Raw genomic sequence first — 16,193 nt, 5'->3', positions numbered from 1 at the left:
CTCCATTTTGATATCGGATATCTATACTTGAGACTCCAATACATTGGGCTTTATTTTGAGTATTTATACTAACACTACTGTGGTCTTTGCCTATGGTCATAAGATTGCGTTTTTGACTTTGGTTACCTATTATACCAATATTTTTAATAAGTTTCACCCATTATGATGGAGGTTTCTAGGGATGGAACAAGATAGGGTCAAACTTATATATGTGCAAAAACAAAAAACAAAAGAATGGCCAAAATAAATTCTAATAACGATAAGACTCAACTTTTATTGACTATTTTTTTTTTACAAAAAATACCTCATACTAAATTTGATATAAAAATGGTGTAGTATAATTTTTGTAGGATCAGTGCTTCCCTTATGATATTTCTCTTTGTACATTATCATCATTAGCGAAGAAAGAATGTAATATCGGGGATGTATACTCACCTGAAATTTTATATAAAAAATTTTTTATATCACATTTAGTATGAGGTATTTTTTAAAAAAATTAGTCAATAAAAGTTGAGTCTTATCGTTATTAGAATTTATTTTGGCCATTCTTTTGTTTTTTGTTTTTGCACATTTCTAGGGATGGAAGTCCTACAAAGGCTAAGGTTCTCCAGCCATGCCATAGACCATTCCACTGGAAACCAGCTGGGGAGCAAGTTATAGGAGATATCTGGAGATCGCTATAGAAGTTTTTGGATTTTTCCATAGGTTTGAAGGATAGGCCAGATATGACTTATGAATAGTCAGTCTCCTGTAGATAATAATAATAACTGAAGATAACTCCTGAGTAGTCTGGTTTCCAATTATTAAAGTTTCTAGTATTCTCTGGAGATCAATCAGTCTATTTATGGTGTAGAACGAAATGATCCCAATAGGAGAACCCCGAGACAATACAGCTCAAGCTCTACTGATATAAGAGAATAACCAAGACAATGGTCTCTGCATTCTCAATGCTAAGCAGATGCAGGTGAGTCTTTCATTGCAAGCCCTCTAAAGCTGGCCATACACTATAGACATCTATTTCTCCTGACCTCCTTCATACACATTCAGCTTGACACACTTCTGACAAAAGCATATTTCCCCAAAATCAGAAGATTCTGAAGTCTAACAGCTTGATCCTTTTTTGCCTGCACATTTGCCATTAGGATAGACTTTGGACAACACCACACATTTGATTATCTGTCAGTTGCACCAAACTCGGTTGGTCCAATATGACCAATTTTTAAAAATGTCTTTATTAAAACTAGATAGTGATATCACTTTTTCAATTTTTTTCTAACAGTAGATTATTTTTTAATTGTATTTTCCTTTAAATGATTATGGGGTGGCCATCTTACCTGAGCTTCTTCTCTGCTCTATTATCAGCACAGTGATATGCTTTACAGATAGTAAAGGGATGCAAGGTCCAATTGAATGGAGCTTCGTGGTCGTAGGGTCCCAACCCAATGTATAGTATTAAATGGAACGACACACTTCAGGTATGCGAGGTAACATAAATTTATTCTGTAGAGCAGAGTCTGCTCTACAGAATAAATTTATGTTACCTCGCATACCTGAAGTGTGTCGTTCCATTTAATACTATGCTTTACAGATAGGCATCAATAGTCTGCAGCCACTCATTCCATCTATAGAGGTGTTATCTTGTATTGTAATACTGTCTCTGTGGTAAATGAGATGACTGTTGCAAGGAAAAACCTTACAGAATTAGCAAGTGTCAGTACATTATTTGGCTTAGTGGACAAAGTGAAAGTTTATGCATAGAGTACTTTTCCAAAAACTTGACATGAAAAATATTCTAATAGTAAGAAGAGGAATAATAAGAATAATAATACCAATAATAATAAATTCTTTAAAACAATGCGCATTATAAAAACTTGGTTTAAAAAATAGTCCTTTTTTGGCACATTCCCTTTAAGAGCTACCAACTGTGGCAGTTTAGGACCTGCTGAGCTGAACAAGAAGAGAAGGTAGAGAGCAGCAGAAACAAGGGCAGTGTTGGAAAGGGTGCAATGGAAACTTGGTGAGGCGCATATAGGTGTTTTTTTTTAACCCATTTTGAGCTCACTACCACTTATGCTTGGATGGAGCGCCCCTTTAAACAACACGCAGGTCTAGTATAATGAATACTATTGGTCCTGGTGGTCTAGGGCAGTGATACTGTTAGCATCTGTATTCTTAGTGGTCTAGGGCAGTGAAGGGGCCAATGTCTGTATACCTGGTGGTCTATAGCAGTGTCAGCATCCCTGGTGGTCTATAGCAGTGTCAGCATCCCTGGTGGTCTATAGCAGTGTCAGCATCCCTGGTGGTCGTGGGCACTAGTAACATGGGTGTGACTGAGGTTTAAAGTCTTTTGGACAGATTTATTAAAATGATCTATAAGCAAAGCTCCCTTAGTTTCCCATAGCAAACATTCATTTTTCAGGGGCAAAAATAAAATACAAAATGAAAGCTGGGTTGTGATTGGTTGCTACGGACAATGAGACAGTTTTGTGTTCTCTTTTATTCACACATGTATCTGCAATAATGAACCTGGATCAAACATAGCGATCAGGGCCTCACAGAGGGCTTTATTACGTTGTGGCAGCATACAGGCATTATCACGTTATGGTGGCACTCGGGGTATTACTACATTATAGTAGCACATGGGGCATTATTATATCATGGCGGCACTTAGGGCATTATTACATTATGACAGCACTTGGGGCATTATTATGGAATGGCAGCACTTGGTGCATTATTGCATTATGGCAGTGGCACTCAGGGCTTTATTACGTTACATCAGCACTAGGGGCATTATTAGGCACACGGTATGTGGTATTACTATCTGGGACAGAGGCATAACATGAAGCTTCTGTGCCCTGATGGAAATCTGTTCCAGATCCTCAAATTATATTGTATGGTTTATAGTACTGTTCTCCTCATAGTGGGAAGAGACACCATATGAGCCCCTGAAGGCTCCTGAGCCAGAGACAACAGCAGCCACTGCACACAATTAGGTTATAACCCTGGTCTACAACAGTAGAATGAGGGGTTGTGTGGGTGGTAAAAAAGGTGGCCATAGTGCTGAAAAAGTGAGGAGCCAAAGATGTCTGTGCTGCAAACTGTACAGAGGCAACCTGTGCTTGGAAAAAGTTAACATGGTGATCTGGGATGACTGCAGAAGACGAGCAATGTGAACCACAACAACCAGAAACATAACCCGTGAGTCACTAAATATTACCATATTCACTTAAATGTTCATCAGAGCGCCTGTGTCTACCAGGAAACAGTCACTGTATGGTAGTATAATCAATATGCATGGGTTGGTGGCCCACATGAATTTGTTTTGTCCCCGAGCCCATGTATGGGGCTAAGCTGCAATACCAAGAATAGCCTCTATACTATGTACAGCGCTCTACTTGGTATTCAGCGGGAAGGTCGGAGCACTCACTTCAATGCGGCAGTCTTTTCAAACAGACTTATCTGTCGAGTGTCAGAGTCCCACTTATCATGTATTGGTGATGACTTCTCCAAAGATTGGTCATCGATATGTAAGTCCTGGTGGTTTTCGCAGTATTTTCCACTGGCAGTGTTTTCGCAGGTATAATGGACATGTTGCGATTTACAAAAACTCCTGCATTTCTTCGGCAGTTTTTTTTCTGCAATGGAACTAGCCAGAATCCTGTTCACTTTGCAGGTATTATAAAACGCAGGTTTTTTGTTGCTGACTTTGCTGCGCTATTTTTGAGTCAAAGCCAGGAGTGGATAGAGCAAAACGGAGAAGTGATACCACAGGTATCCACAACCAAAATCTCATAGCAGCTCCCAGTACTGTAGGATATGTCCACTGTTGGGATCTGTATATGTGGGCTGGGTAGGTGGGGTAGGTGATGACTTCAAAAGTTCCAGCAGTTAAAAAGTCCACAACAGTCTATTTTTTTCCATCTAAGTTTAGCAGTCACTTTTATAAGTTCATGGTACAAAAATTATACAAAGCAAAATACTTGCCCACGAGGGCACCAACTAAACAGAAGTGACCCCTCCTATGTGCTTCACAATACTCAGGGGATGCACAGTCCATTCAGTCTCCAAGATCTGCCACTACGAATCCTTCCAGGCTTGTATTTATGCCCATAGTAATGGCCCCAGCAGCTAAACCTGGGTCTATCTCCGGCTTGGGCCAATAGTCATAATGGGGTCGGGGAGATAATGGAAGGTTCCACTACAAAACTACAGGCCATTCCATGAAGATCCAGTCCATGCAACACTGAAAAAAGTTCCTCAGCAACAATGTTTTGCTGAGATAACAGAGTTTTCTGGATTCTTTGACCTCACACAGCTGAGCATTCTGGGTGAGATATAAACCCTCTCTAGCACTAACATATATTTATAAAAGGAGATGTGCCTAGAAAGTGGCCAAAAATGCTCCTCAACTTTTTGGCGTACTTTGGCATATCTCAACTTCTGGTCCCTGCTCACTACTTTTTTTAGACAGTAGTACATAGAGAGAATCTAGGTGGACCGGGATGGGGTGCCTCCAGATTGAATGTAACTCATGCCATATAACTGTGAGTTTATTCACAAATCTATATTTGCTAGAATTACTAAGAGGCTGGAGCCTCATAATATTTATGGCAAGTCAAATACACCTTTCATGAAACCATTAAGAATGGCGTGAGGATCTCCAGTCTTTATACATTCCTCCATAGAGTTACACTCCCAACATAGTAGAAGATATGGCCCACCAAAAGACCAGAGAATTTCAGAACCTGAACACATTGGGGAATTTTTCGGTCTTCTGGTGGGCCATATCTTCTACTATGTTGTGAGAGATATCTTAACATAGCTTAAGGCAAACAGCTTCATTTTTGGCTACAGACATGCATCAATGAACATAGGAGTACAAGACCATGAAGTATTTCAAGGTGCATCACTAACTTGTCACTAGTGAACAAGCCCAGAAGAACTGGATACCTGGAGCTCTCTGATCCACACTTGTTGCCCTTGCAAGCAAGTGCATTTCAGTGTTATTTTGGAATTGTATGGTAAGCTTGCTAGTACTATGCATCTTTAAGTTATTTAGGCACTACATTTTATACATTAAAGGAAAGGGTCATGTCTGAATAATGAACTCCACCCAAATAAATCCAACATCTACGTGATATATTCTGGCTGCTGCCAATACAAATTGGAGTTCAAAACTATGAATTATCTTCTTTTTTATGTTATTGTTTCATGGTCTGAAAATTAAGAACTAACCCGAGATATGGAAACCAGAAATCTTTCATTGGTTACAGAGTTCATACTCTCCACATTTGCCGATCTCCACAGCTACCAGCTCGAGCTCTATGTGGTATTTCTCCTCATCTTGATTATCACCATTGCTGGAAACTCAGCAATTATTACCTTGGCCGTCTCTGACTCTCAACTAAAAGGCCCAATGTACTTCTTCTTGGCCAACCTTTCATTTGTTGACATCTGCCTGTCTTTGGTGACGGTTCCTCAAATGTTGAGGAATTTTTTATTGGATCTAAAGAAAAGGGTCATATTGTTTGGTGGATGTATGGCCCAAGTTTACTTCTTTTTGACATTTGCCAATGTTGAAGACTTCTTACTTGTCGTCATGGCTTATGATCGATATGTAGCCATTTGTTACCCTCTCCATTATGTGACGCTAATGAATATTAGACTAAGTGCCAAACTTGTTGCTTTTTGCTGGGTACTGTCTACAGCAAATGCAATTCTACACACCACCCTGACATCGAGACTCTCATACTGTGAATCCAACCTGATCAACCATTACTTGTGTGACATGGTGCCACTCTTCAAACTTTCTTGCTCAGACACCACCATCAATCAACTGGTCATCTTCACCGAAGGATCCATTGTAGTCGCTGGTCCCTTTCTGATCATCTTGGGCTCTTATGTCCGCATTATTTTTGCCATCCTCAAAATCCGTTCTGCTGAAGGAAGGAGAAAAGTCTTCTCCACCTGCTCTTCCCATTTGTTTGTGGTGACCTTTTACTTTGGGACAATATTGTTTATGTACTTTCGCCCTACTTCTAGCTACTCTTTGACCAGGGACAGGATAGCCAGTGTTATGTACACCATTCTCGCCCCCATGTTGAATCCTTTCATTTACACTTTGAGAAACAAGGATGTTCAGATGGCTTCGAGGAGGTTCTTTGCCAAAATAAATCATGCATGACTGAACATATCATTGTAGTGTCAACTGTGTCTATGTTTTGTAAAAACTTTGTTTAGTTTGTAAAAGTGCACTCGTAGGTCAAGTTAGCCAAAAACTTTTTCATATAGCTGTGTAAATCTTTGCAGGACTCTTAGACTAAGTAAGCCAACAACATGAAGACCAGAGGAAGACTGGCAGCTGGATGACTCAATGTAATCTGAAATAACTAGATCCTGGCACATATGTCCACTATAGCAGTAACAAAACAAACCAGTCAATGAGAACCAATGATCAGTTATTGATTATGTGCAAGCATACCAAATGTGATGCCATTCCTTGTAGAGTTACCGTATGTCAAGGCTTCTTCACTGGACTATGCCAAACTTATCCTTAACTATTTTCGATCTTAGCAGCCCTTGTTAAATCCCTTACATGCTTTTGTGAATTCCTAATGTAACGTGTAACATTGGACCAAATGTATTGAAACTCGATAGCTGTATAAGAACATGAGCAGCATGGACCATAAATACCCACTGCAACAAGCCAAAACCTTCCAGATTGTAAAGACAGTTGAGTCAATTTTTATACTTGAGATTTACGACTGATAGAGGCAGTATTGTGAAGAGTTAAATGTGGATAAATAAAGTCTATTTTCATAAAGTTAAGGGTTGTTGTGTTTGATAAAGAATTTCAACGAGTTTCGACAAAAAACGACAGTCCGTTTTTGGCAAGGTAGCAAACTTATGCTGGCCATAATAATCTTTTGCTGGCCGTAGTCAGCGATTCAGCAAAAACTCAATTCCAAAAAAAGTCAGGCCATGATCTAATGTATACGAAGACTGTTCGTGTGTTGGTGGAAAGTAGAACTGGGAATATTTCTTAACATGCTCAATCCTTTGTTATTTAGCAAATAAGCCACTACCACAGTTATCAGTAAGTGTCTTATCCATCCCTTCTCACTGAACATGAGTGTTCTGCCGAGCTAAGTGTGCATGTTTATGGTGGAGTCCAGTTATATAGTTGTCTCTTGCGTGACACCTATTCCAAAAACAGCACCACCTCTGTCCACAGATTGTATGTGGGATTGCAGCTCAGCTCAATTCATTTCAATAAAACAGAAAAGCAATAATATATACATTTCATGGATAGACATGGTACTGTTATGGAAGAAATAGAAAGTTTTTCTTTGCTGGACAACTTTTTGGCACATTCAGGACAATAAAAATCATTGTTTAATGGTGCCTACACGCCTCAACTCAAAGTAAAAACTCTGGACAGATAGGTTGCATTTATTGAATTTATTTCTTTGTTAAAATTTCTCCATCCCATTAAACATTACTCGCTCTAATAAATTTCTTATGGAACATTTTACATCTTTGTTCCTCAGACTGTAGATAATGGGATTCAAGACGGGAATGGCCATGCAGTACATAGCAGAGATAAAACTATCTAATCTCTGGGAATCACTAGACCTTGGCCGTAAGTACATGAAGATGAGAGGTACATAATATAGGATGACCACTGTGATGTGGGAGCTACAGGTGGAAAACGCTTTTAACCTTCCAGCTAATGATGGGATTCGGATAATGGCTAAAACAATAAAAATATAGGTCACCAAGATAAAAGTCATGAACCCAACCCCAAATACGGAAGCAGACACAGTAGTCAACATCTTGTTGAGGGAAGTATCACTACAAGACAATTGTAGTAGGGGTTGGACCTCACAGTAGAGTCGGTCAACCATGTTGAGACCACAGTAAGGTAGAAGAGATGTTGGAAGGGATTGGATGATGGAGTTCAAGATTCCGGAGATCCATGTGGTAGATGCCAGTTGAACACACATGGCTGGGTTCATGATAAGTCTGTATCTTAAAGGGATACAGATGGCAACATACCGATCATAAGCCATGACAGCAAGTAGGATACACTCAACGGTGGCACATAATGTGAAGAGATAAACTTGACAGATACAAGCCTGGAAGGAAATTAGATCACTTTTTCTTACAATATTGTTGAGGATATTGGGTAGAGTAACCGTTGTGTAGCACATTTCTAGTAAAGAAAGGTTGGACAGGAAAAAGTACATGGGGGTATGAAGATGGATAACTGAGACAATGGCTGTGAGAATAGTCAAATTTCCAACAATTGTCATCAGGTATATACTTAAGAAGACCACAAAGGAAAGCCAACGGAGCTGAGGAGTGTTAGGAAGGCCCAGAAGTATAAATATGACGGTGGTATTGTCTAGATTGCTGGCCGCCATTTACTGTCCCATTGACTGAGGGAAATAATAATGGGTTAAAAACATATTAATTAAAGTTTATTAAAGGAGACAATATACATTAGACAAAGGTCCACCAAACCCACCAGTTCCAACAACAGGACATTGTATAATAGGAGTTGAGACATCAAAAAAGATGGATAATGTGGAATTTCAACTAGAGATGAACCAACCAGTTTGCAATGAACTGAGTTCTTTATGAATTTTCACACAAAAAATCTGATGCTAACAAGTCCAAATTTTGGTGGGTTTATTCGCACAAATTTTGGTGTCCAATAGAATAACAACATATAAAAGTATAGACATCATTGCATGAATTGTCCACAAACGTCACTTTCTTGCTGACATGTAAGGTGCATATGTTTAATTCAGGTTGTGCCAGTCAGACTGGGGTTCTTCAGGCCCACCAAGGAAGATATTTCTCAGACCTCCCTTCTATCTTTAGCTGATGTAAAGAATAGATAGCTTCTGCTGTTCTCTGCTAGCCCCTGTATGTTATTTTTTACTTGTGCTGATAGGGAAGTCACATATGATGGACAGCATACGTTTTCAGACCACCACTTTATGCTAGCCTTTATGTTCCTTTCTAGGCAGTATTAATCTCTCAGGTATGGACTACTGATGTCATCTGGTTAGCCCCCTTTTTGTGAACATTGGACCGGTGCATATGTTTTATGCACTGGCCCTCTATTATTATTCTGGACCGATGCACATGTGTTACGGTTCTGTGTATATATATAAAAATAATAATTAACACAATCAAAACCACTAAACTGCAGCACACTGCAGCGAGGTCCACAAGCCCAGATGGGCAGCCGTATGTCTGAACCAGGCCCTAGTCACGACTGCCAGTTGGCTGCACTGGACAGTCCGGAAGATTCAGTGTGAACAGACAGTAGACACCAGTTAATACCACTGGGAAGCAGAGTCTTGTGCTACAGTGTGAACATACTGCAAACAAACATACACCAGTTAGTTGCATTGGAAAAATGCACCAGTGAGTAGATGCTACATGTGCAGGCTGCCAGGGGTTAAATGTCACTCCTGGTCAGCCACACAAAACAGAGGTCAACGGCTTACAGACCCTAGTATTAGAACTTGACAGGGTTAGAGGGCCAGGGCACAGGCTAACCAGAGACCAAACCTGCTGATGGCGCCACGGGCTGGAACAGAGACCACAGCTCCAAGCCCTAGTGTAGAGCTGCCAGTTCAGTATAATTACAGGTCTTACTAACAGAGGAACCTAGCCCAGAACTACTGTCATAAACAATGCTAGATAAAGTGTGAGCCCTGGGCGGGCGTCAGCTCACACTATTTAAAGGCAAGTCCCCACCCAATAGGGCGGTGGTGATGACCTCACCGCTCATGCTCAGTATGGGCAACAAGGGACTTAGCTTCTGAGCGGCTCCAAAAAGTCTGAGCATGCTCAGTAGGCCGAAAGCTGGACTTACACTCCAGATACCTCACTGCCCCAGGCTCAGGGCGAGAGTTAGATTGACCTGCAGGTGGTGCTGTGCACTGGGAGAGAATCCTGCGGGACCCAATCCTAACAACATATTTAATATACTGGCCCTATTTTTTTGAGTGTGGGCCCCTGGAGCAGTCTATACTAGGGCATTAAGGGAATTATTGTCCCTATACATTGTTATTTAACCTCCAGTGTGACCTACTTTTGTCTGTCACTTGGTGTGATGTCTTGTGGTGTTTATTCTCTTAATTATATTAATAAAGAATTCATGTTTTATACGTCCTTTTGGATAATTCTACTCACCTATTTATACCTTCTATTGTATATTTACAACATCAAACTTTTGTAGTTGGGTGTATTGAACCCATATTTAACCTCTTCTCAACAACTGCTATAATAGTAGAGAAGTTTTAAAAGGGTGACCTGGCGCCCGTCTGGTGGAAATAGTAGACTCCAGTCAGGAGCCCACCGGGCCAATTGCCCACCAGGCCAATTGCAGCTCTTACCCGGACACCGTCCCCCCACACAGTGGGTGGTGAAAAAATGGAAAGGATATATAGAAAAAACGGGAACTGGCAGAGCGCTAAAGGCAGCAAAATCCGTAATAGACTTGAAAAATAAAAATGACGATATGCAAGGTTAAGATGAATTGGTTCTGTTTTATTGCTCCAAGGACATGAACAACAGCTTAAAACAGCTACGCGTTTCGACACCTGGCGGGTGTTTTCTTCAGGCCAAGCAGGAAGTGTCCAGCAATAGCCTTAGAACCAAGTCAGCTCACTGTACTGCATGTCCGACTCTGTGTCTGGTTTAAAAAAAATGGATTTACTGTATAAAACGCTCACCAGCGCACACGGCCGGAGACTTTTCAAGACCATTCAAATGAACTTGCCGACAGGTTTCCGTCTCCTGCCCCTGTTTTGTGCAGGAAGTGGAAATCTGCAGAACAGAGTACGGGTGCAGATGTGAACGAGCCCTTAGATGTAAAAGAGTAATCTGAACAGCTGTGCTTGGGTATCGCAAAAAAATCTAAATGTCAGACAATCCCCAAAATGGTAGAAATAAAAACTACATCTTGGCCCACAAAAATGGAGTATGAGATTTCCTCCCATTCGCCAAAGACATACTGATAGGGAAAAAATGTATACTGTGAGCCCTATATGGGGCTTACAATGTACATTAAAAAAAAAAATGTTATGTCTTTTGGAAGATGAGGAGTTAAAAAAAAAAAAAAGAAAAGTAGTTGATGCGGGGTGGGGGTAACTATTTCTGTTACTGAAAGGGCCTGTTTGTATGGGTGGAAAAAGAACAAATGCCCACTGCCGTGAAGGGGTCTCTATGATCCTTCACAGGACATGTCACAGGAACTGACTCTTTGACACCCTGTCTGTAAATACTGTATCTACACTGCTTGGTGCGGTATTATTATTATTATTATTATTATTATTATTATTATTATTATTTATTTATTTATTTATATAGCACCATTAATTCCATGGTGCTTTACATTTGGGGGTTACTTACAATTTGGGGGTTACATACAATACTGGCACAGTGGGGTAGAGGGCCCTGCCCGCGAGGGCTTACAATCTATGAAGGTACTCTATGGCATTATTACTTAGGCATCACATAAATCACATATTACGGTGATATTACTTAGGCACGGCAGGTTATAGCTTATGATTTGACCATGTCTGCAGACATAAGATTCGGCCCCTCAATGTTTCTACTCCACTGAACATAGATCTCCATGATAGGTATCCAAAAACTACACAATGACCCAATATTTTGAGGACAATACTTACTGTACAATTGAAGTATTCATCTATTTGTTTTAATGGACCAGCATTTATATCACACTTTCTAGAAACCATAAAAATGACAAAACATAATATGGCCAAAAAACCAAAAACACACTTACCTAAAATCAAATACTATAGCTGAAGACCAAGAGAACCGTCCCAGAATATTATGCTCGCATGGAATTATTTGTCACAATGAGAAAATATTCCTACTATTTATACCCTTTAGGCTCTTTTTTTCTCTTTTCCCTCTTCAACACAAAGAAATACAACATAATTGAGTAAATGTCATTGGGGACCGACCTCTATTAGTTGTTCTCTTGGGTTTATCACGTGTGGAAAAGAAATGTTGAGAATATATTGAAATTTGCTTAACACAAACTAGAGAAACATAATAACTGGTTGAGATGGTGGAAACATAAAAAATGTATCTAACTCTATTGTGTAAGTTGATCTTTCTAAACCATTATTTCCAAGTAATAACCAAAGAAAGTATCAGGAGCCCAAAAAGTATATGGGCCCAATTCCTCTTGTGTCACCCCCGGTCAAGGACACCAATGTGAAAATTAACCCTTTCCTGATATGTGCCGTAATAGTACGGCGCATGTTGGGTCTGTAACTATGGCGACCGCCCGAGAGCTGGGCGGCCGCCATAGCCGCCAGGTGTCTACTGCTTTAAGCAGTAGACAACCAGCTCTAATGCCTCCGAGCGCCGCCATTTTGCCCCGGATCGCCGGCTCCTGGAGCATGCTCCAGGGCCGACGTCATGTTGCCATGACAGCCGGGAGCCTGTACAAGGCTCCCAGGCTTGTCTGCAAATTGTCTCTTTTGCAGGCTGGTCTATGCAGCCTGCAAAAGAGAGGATGATTTTTTGCAATGCATTGCAATGCATTAGCATTGTAATGCATTGCATTAGTGATCAGACCCCCTGGGGTTCAACACCCCTAGGGGGTCTAATAAATGCAAAAAAAAAATGAAAAAAAAAAAGTAAAAAAAATATAAAAAAATATAAAAAGTATTAAAAGTTCAAATCACCCCCCTTTCCCTAGAACACATATAAAAGTAGTTAAAAACTGTGAAACATATACATGTTAGGTATCCACGCGTCCGAAATCGCCCGCTCTACAAATCTATAAAAATATTTTTCCTGTTCAGTAAACGCCGTAGCGGGAAAAATAGTCAAAAGTGCCAAACCGCCGTTTTTTCACTGTTTTGATTCTGATAAAAATTTGAATAAAATGTGATCAAAGCAATAACATTTCCCGAAAATGGTAGAACTAAAAAGTACACCCAGCCCCGCAAAAAAAGACACCCTATGCATCCCCGTACACTTACGTATAAAAAAGTTACGACCGTCGGAATATGCGACTTTTAGAAAAAAAAATGTTTAACAGTTTTGGATTTTTTTTAAGGGGTCAAAATGTAAATAAAACCATATAAATTTGGTATCCCTGGAACCGTACCGAAACACAGAATACAGGGGACATGTCATCTTGGCTGCACAGTGAACGCCGTAAAACCAAAGCTCGTAAGAAAGTCGCAGAAATGCATTTTTTCTTCAAATCCACCCCATTCTGAATTTTTTTCCTGCTTCCCAGTACATTATATAGAATAATTAATGGTGGCATCATGAAGAAAAATTTGTCCCGCAAAAATTAAGACCTCATATGGCTCTGGGAGCGGAGAAATAAAAAAGTTATGGGGTTTAGAAGGAGGGGAGTCAAAAACGAAAAACGAAAATCAAAAAATGCCATCGGCGGGAAGGGGTTAAAGAAGAAAGTATGAATTTTAATGTCACCCAAGCAATGTTTCAGTCCAACTATATGAGACCTTTATGTGACAATGTGTCTATGTGACAATACATTTTTTTTTTTTACAATTTTTGGATTACTGTGTTGTTTTCTTATGATGTGAATTGAAGATTCATTTTAAAGCCTCTTTGGAGCCCCCTTTTTATACAATATATTATACAATATCAAATGTGAATTAGACATGTCAGCCAGCAAGGTCAGCAGACTGCATATAACAGCAGAGCCAATGTGTATGTCTATGGGGACACTATATTTATATGGGGACAGCAGATTCTATATAAAGAACAGAGCCACTATGTATGTTTTTGGGAACACTATAATTATATGGGGGCAGCAGACTGTATATAAGGGCAGAGCCACTATGTATGTCTATGAGGAATTATAATTATATCAACTAGCAGACTGCAGTTAAAGGCAGAGCTCCAATGTATGTCTATGGGGAACACAATTCTATGGGGACAGAAGACTTCATATTAGGGAAGAGATGTTATTTATTTCTATAGGAGCACTAAATTTATTTTTGGGCAACCAGCTGTTTATAGAGGCAGCGTCACTATGTATGTCTATGGCCACTATAATTCTATGGAGGCAGCAGACTGAGTATAAGGCCAGAGCCACCATGTATGTTTGTGGGAGCACTATAATGCTCTAAAAATCCATAAGAAACAAGCTCATTTTGAAGCAATTTTGAAACTTGCCCTAATTCACACATCACCTATCATGTTTTATTCATATGTCCTGTGTGTACAATGATGACAAAGAAGCTTATGATAGCTAAGTACAAGTTCTGTATAGATTAAGGGTGGGCTTTAGGATCAACTCCCCTAGTGGGCTTAAGTTTGACATTCATCAACCCTACTTAGCCATGTAAAATTAATGCACAAAAGAATAGAAGGAGAACTTTGTAAATTTTGAAAGGTAAACTATATAGTACATCATAATAAAGATGATTCTAAGAAGAAATTTTCTTCTAGGAAACATTCAAAAATGATGTTATTTAGTGCAGGTGTTGCTGCCGTGCCCATCACGGTGCCAACAGTTTCTATAATAGTGAAGTAATTCTGAATCAAAATGAATCCTGGTTTTACAAATGAGTTCACATTATTTTCTGGATTAGCATTTACTATAAAGGATACAGTGGCCTTCCTGCAGGTGACCCCAGGGAATGGCTCAGGGTTCTAAATACTTCTTTATGGCTCTGTCATTGAATGACAGTAATGAGGTATTTTACATTCTTATCATTGGAAGAGCCTTTGTTTTCTGGGAACAACTGGGAGGATGGCAGTGTGAGATTACACAGAGGAACCAAAAGGTCAATTAAAATAGAGATTGAGATCTATTCATGGTGGAAATGCGCATTTAAAACGCCTATGGTGGGGGGCGGGTCCTTTGGATCCCTGAAGCTTCTGTAATTGTTATCTGGTCACTAATTAGGTCAGATGAAGGCTTGGCCAGGAAAAACAATAAAACTTTCTCAGTGGGGGGTGGAGGTCTGCTGGGATTGTGTTGGGCAAATGAGTTGGCCTTTCTCCCAGGGTCAGGGCATTATACTGTATTTAATCCTTGGTATAGATGTTAATCAATATGAATACCTCATGGTATTCAGGAGTCTAAGAAAGTTAGGTAATAACTACAGTAAGCGAACCATATTGCCGGATATGGCAACATTTCCTGAAATATTTGCGAACTTGTTTTATAACACCCCCCCCCCCCAAAAAAAAACAAAAAAAACTGGAAATACCGAATCTGACCCAGTATAACATAAGCAAATAACCTTTCATATTATTAAGGCATGCCAACCTGAATCTTAATGTGCAGTGTCAATATTATTCATGGTCACATAATGCACAGCACTGGACTCCTAAGAAGTTTAGTGTACAGGGTGCAAAGCCTGCAGAACCTTCTACGCCATCAGAAGACAACTGTACCACCTCAAACCACCGGTGAGGGTCTGGCTGAAGATGTTTGACGCAGTCATCACCCCGATACTTCTCTATGGCAGTGAGGTTTGGCACTCAGCTACCTGCCCAGACCAGCCAAAATGGGACTCTAGCCCAACAGAGACCTTGCACCTGGAGTTCTGCAAATACCTGCTCCATGTCCACCGCAGCACCTTCAATATAGCTTGCAGGGCAGAGCTAGGCAGGCTCCCCCCTATGGCTCACCATACAGAAGAGGGCACTAGTATTCCAGGTGCACATCCAAAGCAGCAACCCCGACTCCTACCACCACCAAGCATGGCTAAGCCACATAACTCAAAACAAACCCGACACCCCCAACCAAACAGCCAACCACCAAACCAAAAAGACCAATAGACGATGACCAAGATCCAAATAGAGGCTACCATAGAGGCAAACAAAGAGCAATACATTGAAGAATGGAAAAATGAACTAAATAACTCCAAGAAACTCACCATGTACCAATCTCTGCAAAGGGACTACACCATGGCCACCTATCTGGAGGAAATACCCCACCCCAAACACAGACAAGCTCTGAATCGGTACAGACTGAGCGCCCAGAATCTAGAGATTGAAACGGGGTGGCACAGGCAGACGTACAAGCCACGGGAAAACAGACTGTGCCAACACTGCGACCAGGGGGCCCTAGAAGACGAGACCCACTTCCTACTACACTGCACCAAATACTCAGCTGTGAGGGCCGTCTGCTA

At 40.4% G+C, this 16,193-nt stretch overlaps 1 protein-coding gene across 1 annotated transcript; it reads left to right on the top strand.

Moving 5' to 3' along the window:
* The first annotated feature begins 5,242 nt into the window (after positions 1 to 5,242).
* Positions 5,243 to 15,840, top strand: LOC142184704 (olfactory receptor 1E16-like). The gene is made up of 2 exons (XM_075259755.1): positions 5,243 to 6,159; positions 15,624 to 15,840. Exons 1-2 carry the CDS (start codon positions 5,243 to 5,245, stop codon positions 15,838 to 15,840), a joined length of 1,134 nt encoding a protein of 377 aa, XP_075115856.1.
* Positions 15,841 to 16,193: the final 353 nt, after the last annotated feature.

The sequence above is a fragment of the Leptodactylus fuscus genome, chromosome 11 (genome assembly GCF_031893055.1).
Source record: "Leptodactylus fuscus isolate aLepFus1 chromosome 11, aLepFus1.hap2, whole genome shotgun sequence".
NCBI lineage: Eukaryota > Metazoa > Chordata > Amphibia > Anura > Leptodactylidae > Leptodactylus > Leptodactylus fuscus.
Note: the sequence above shows the minus strand (reverse complement) of the source record. Positions and strands in the feature narration are given on the sequence as shown.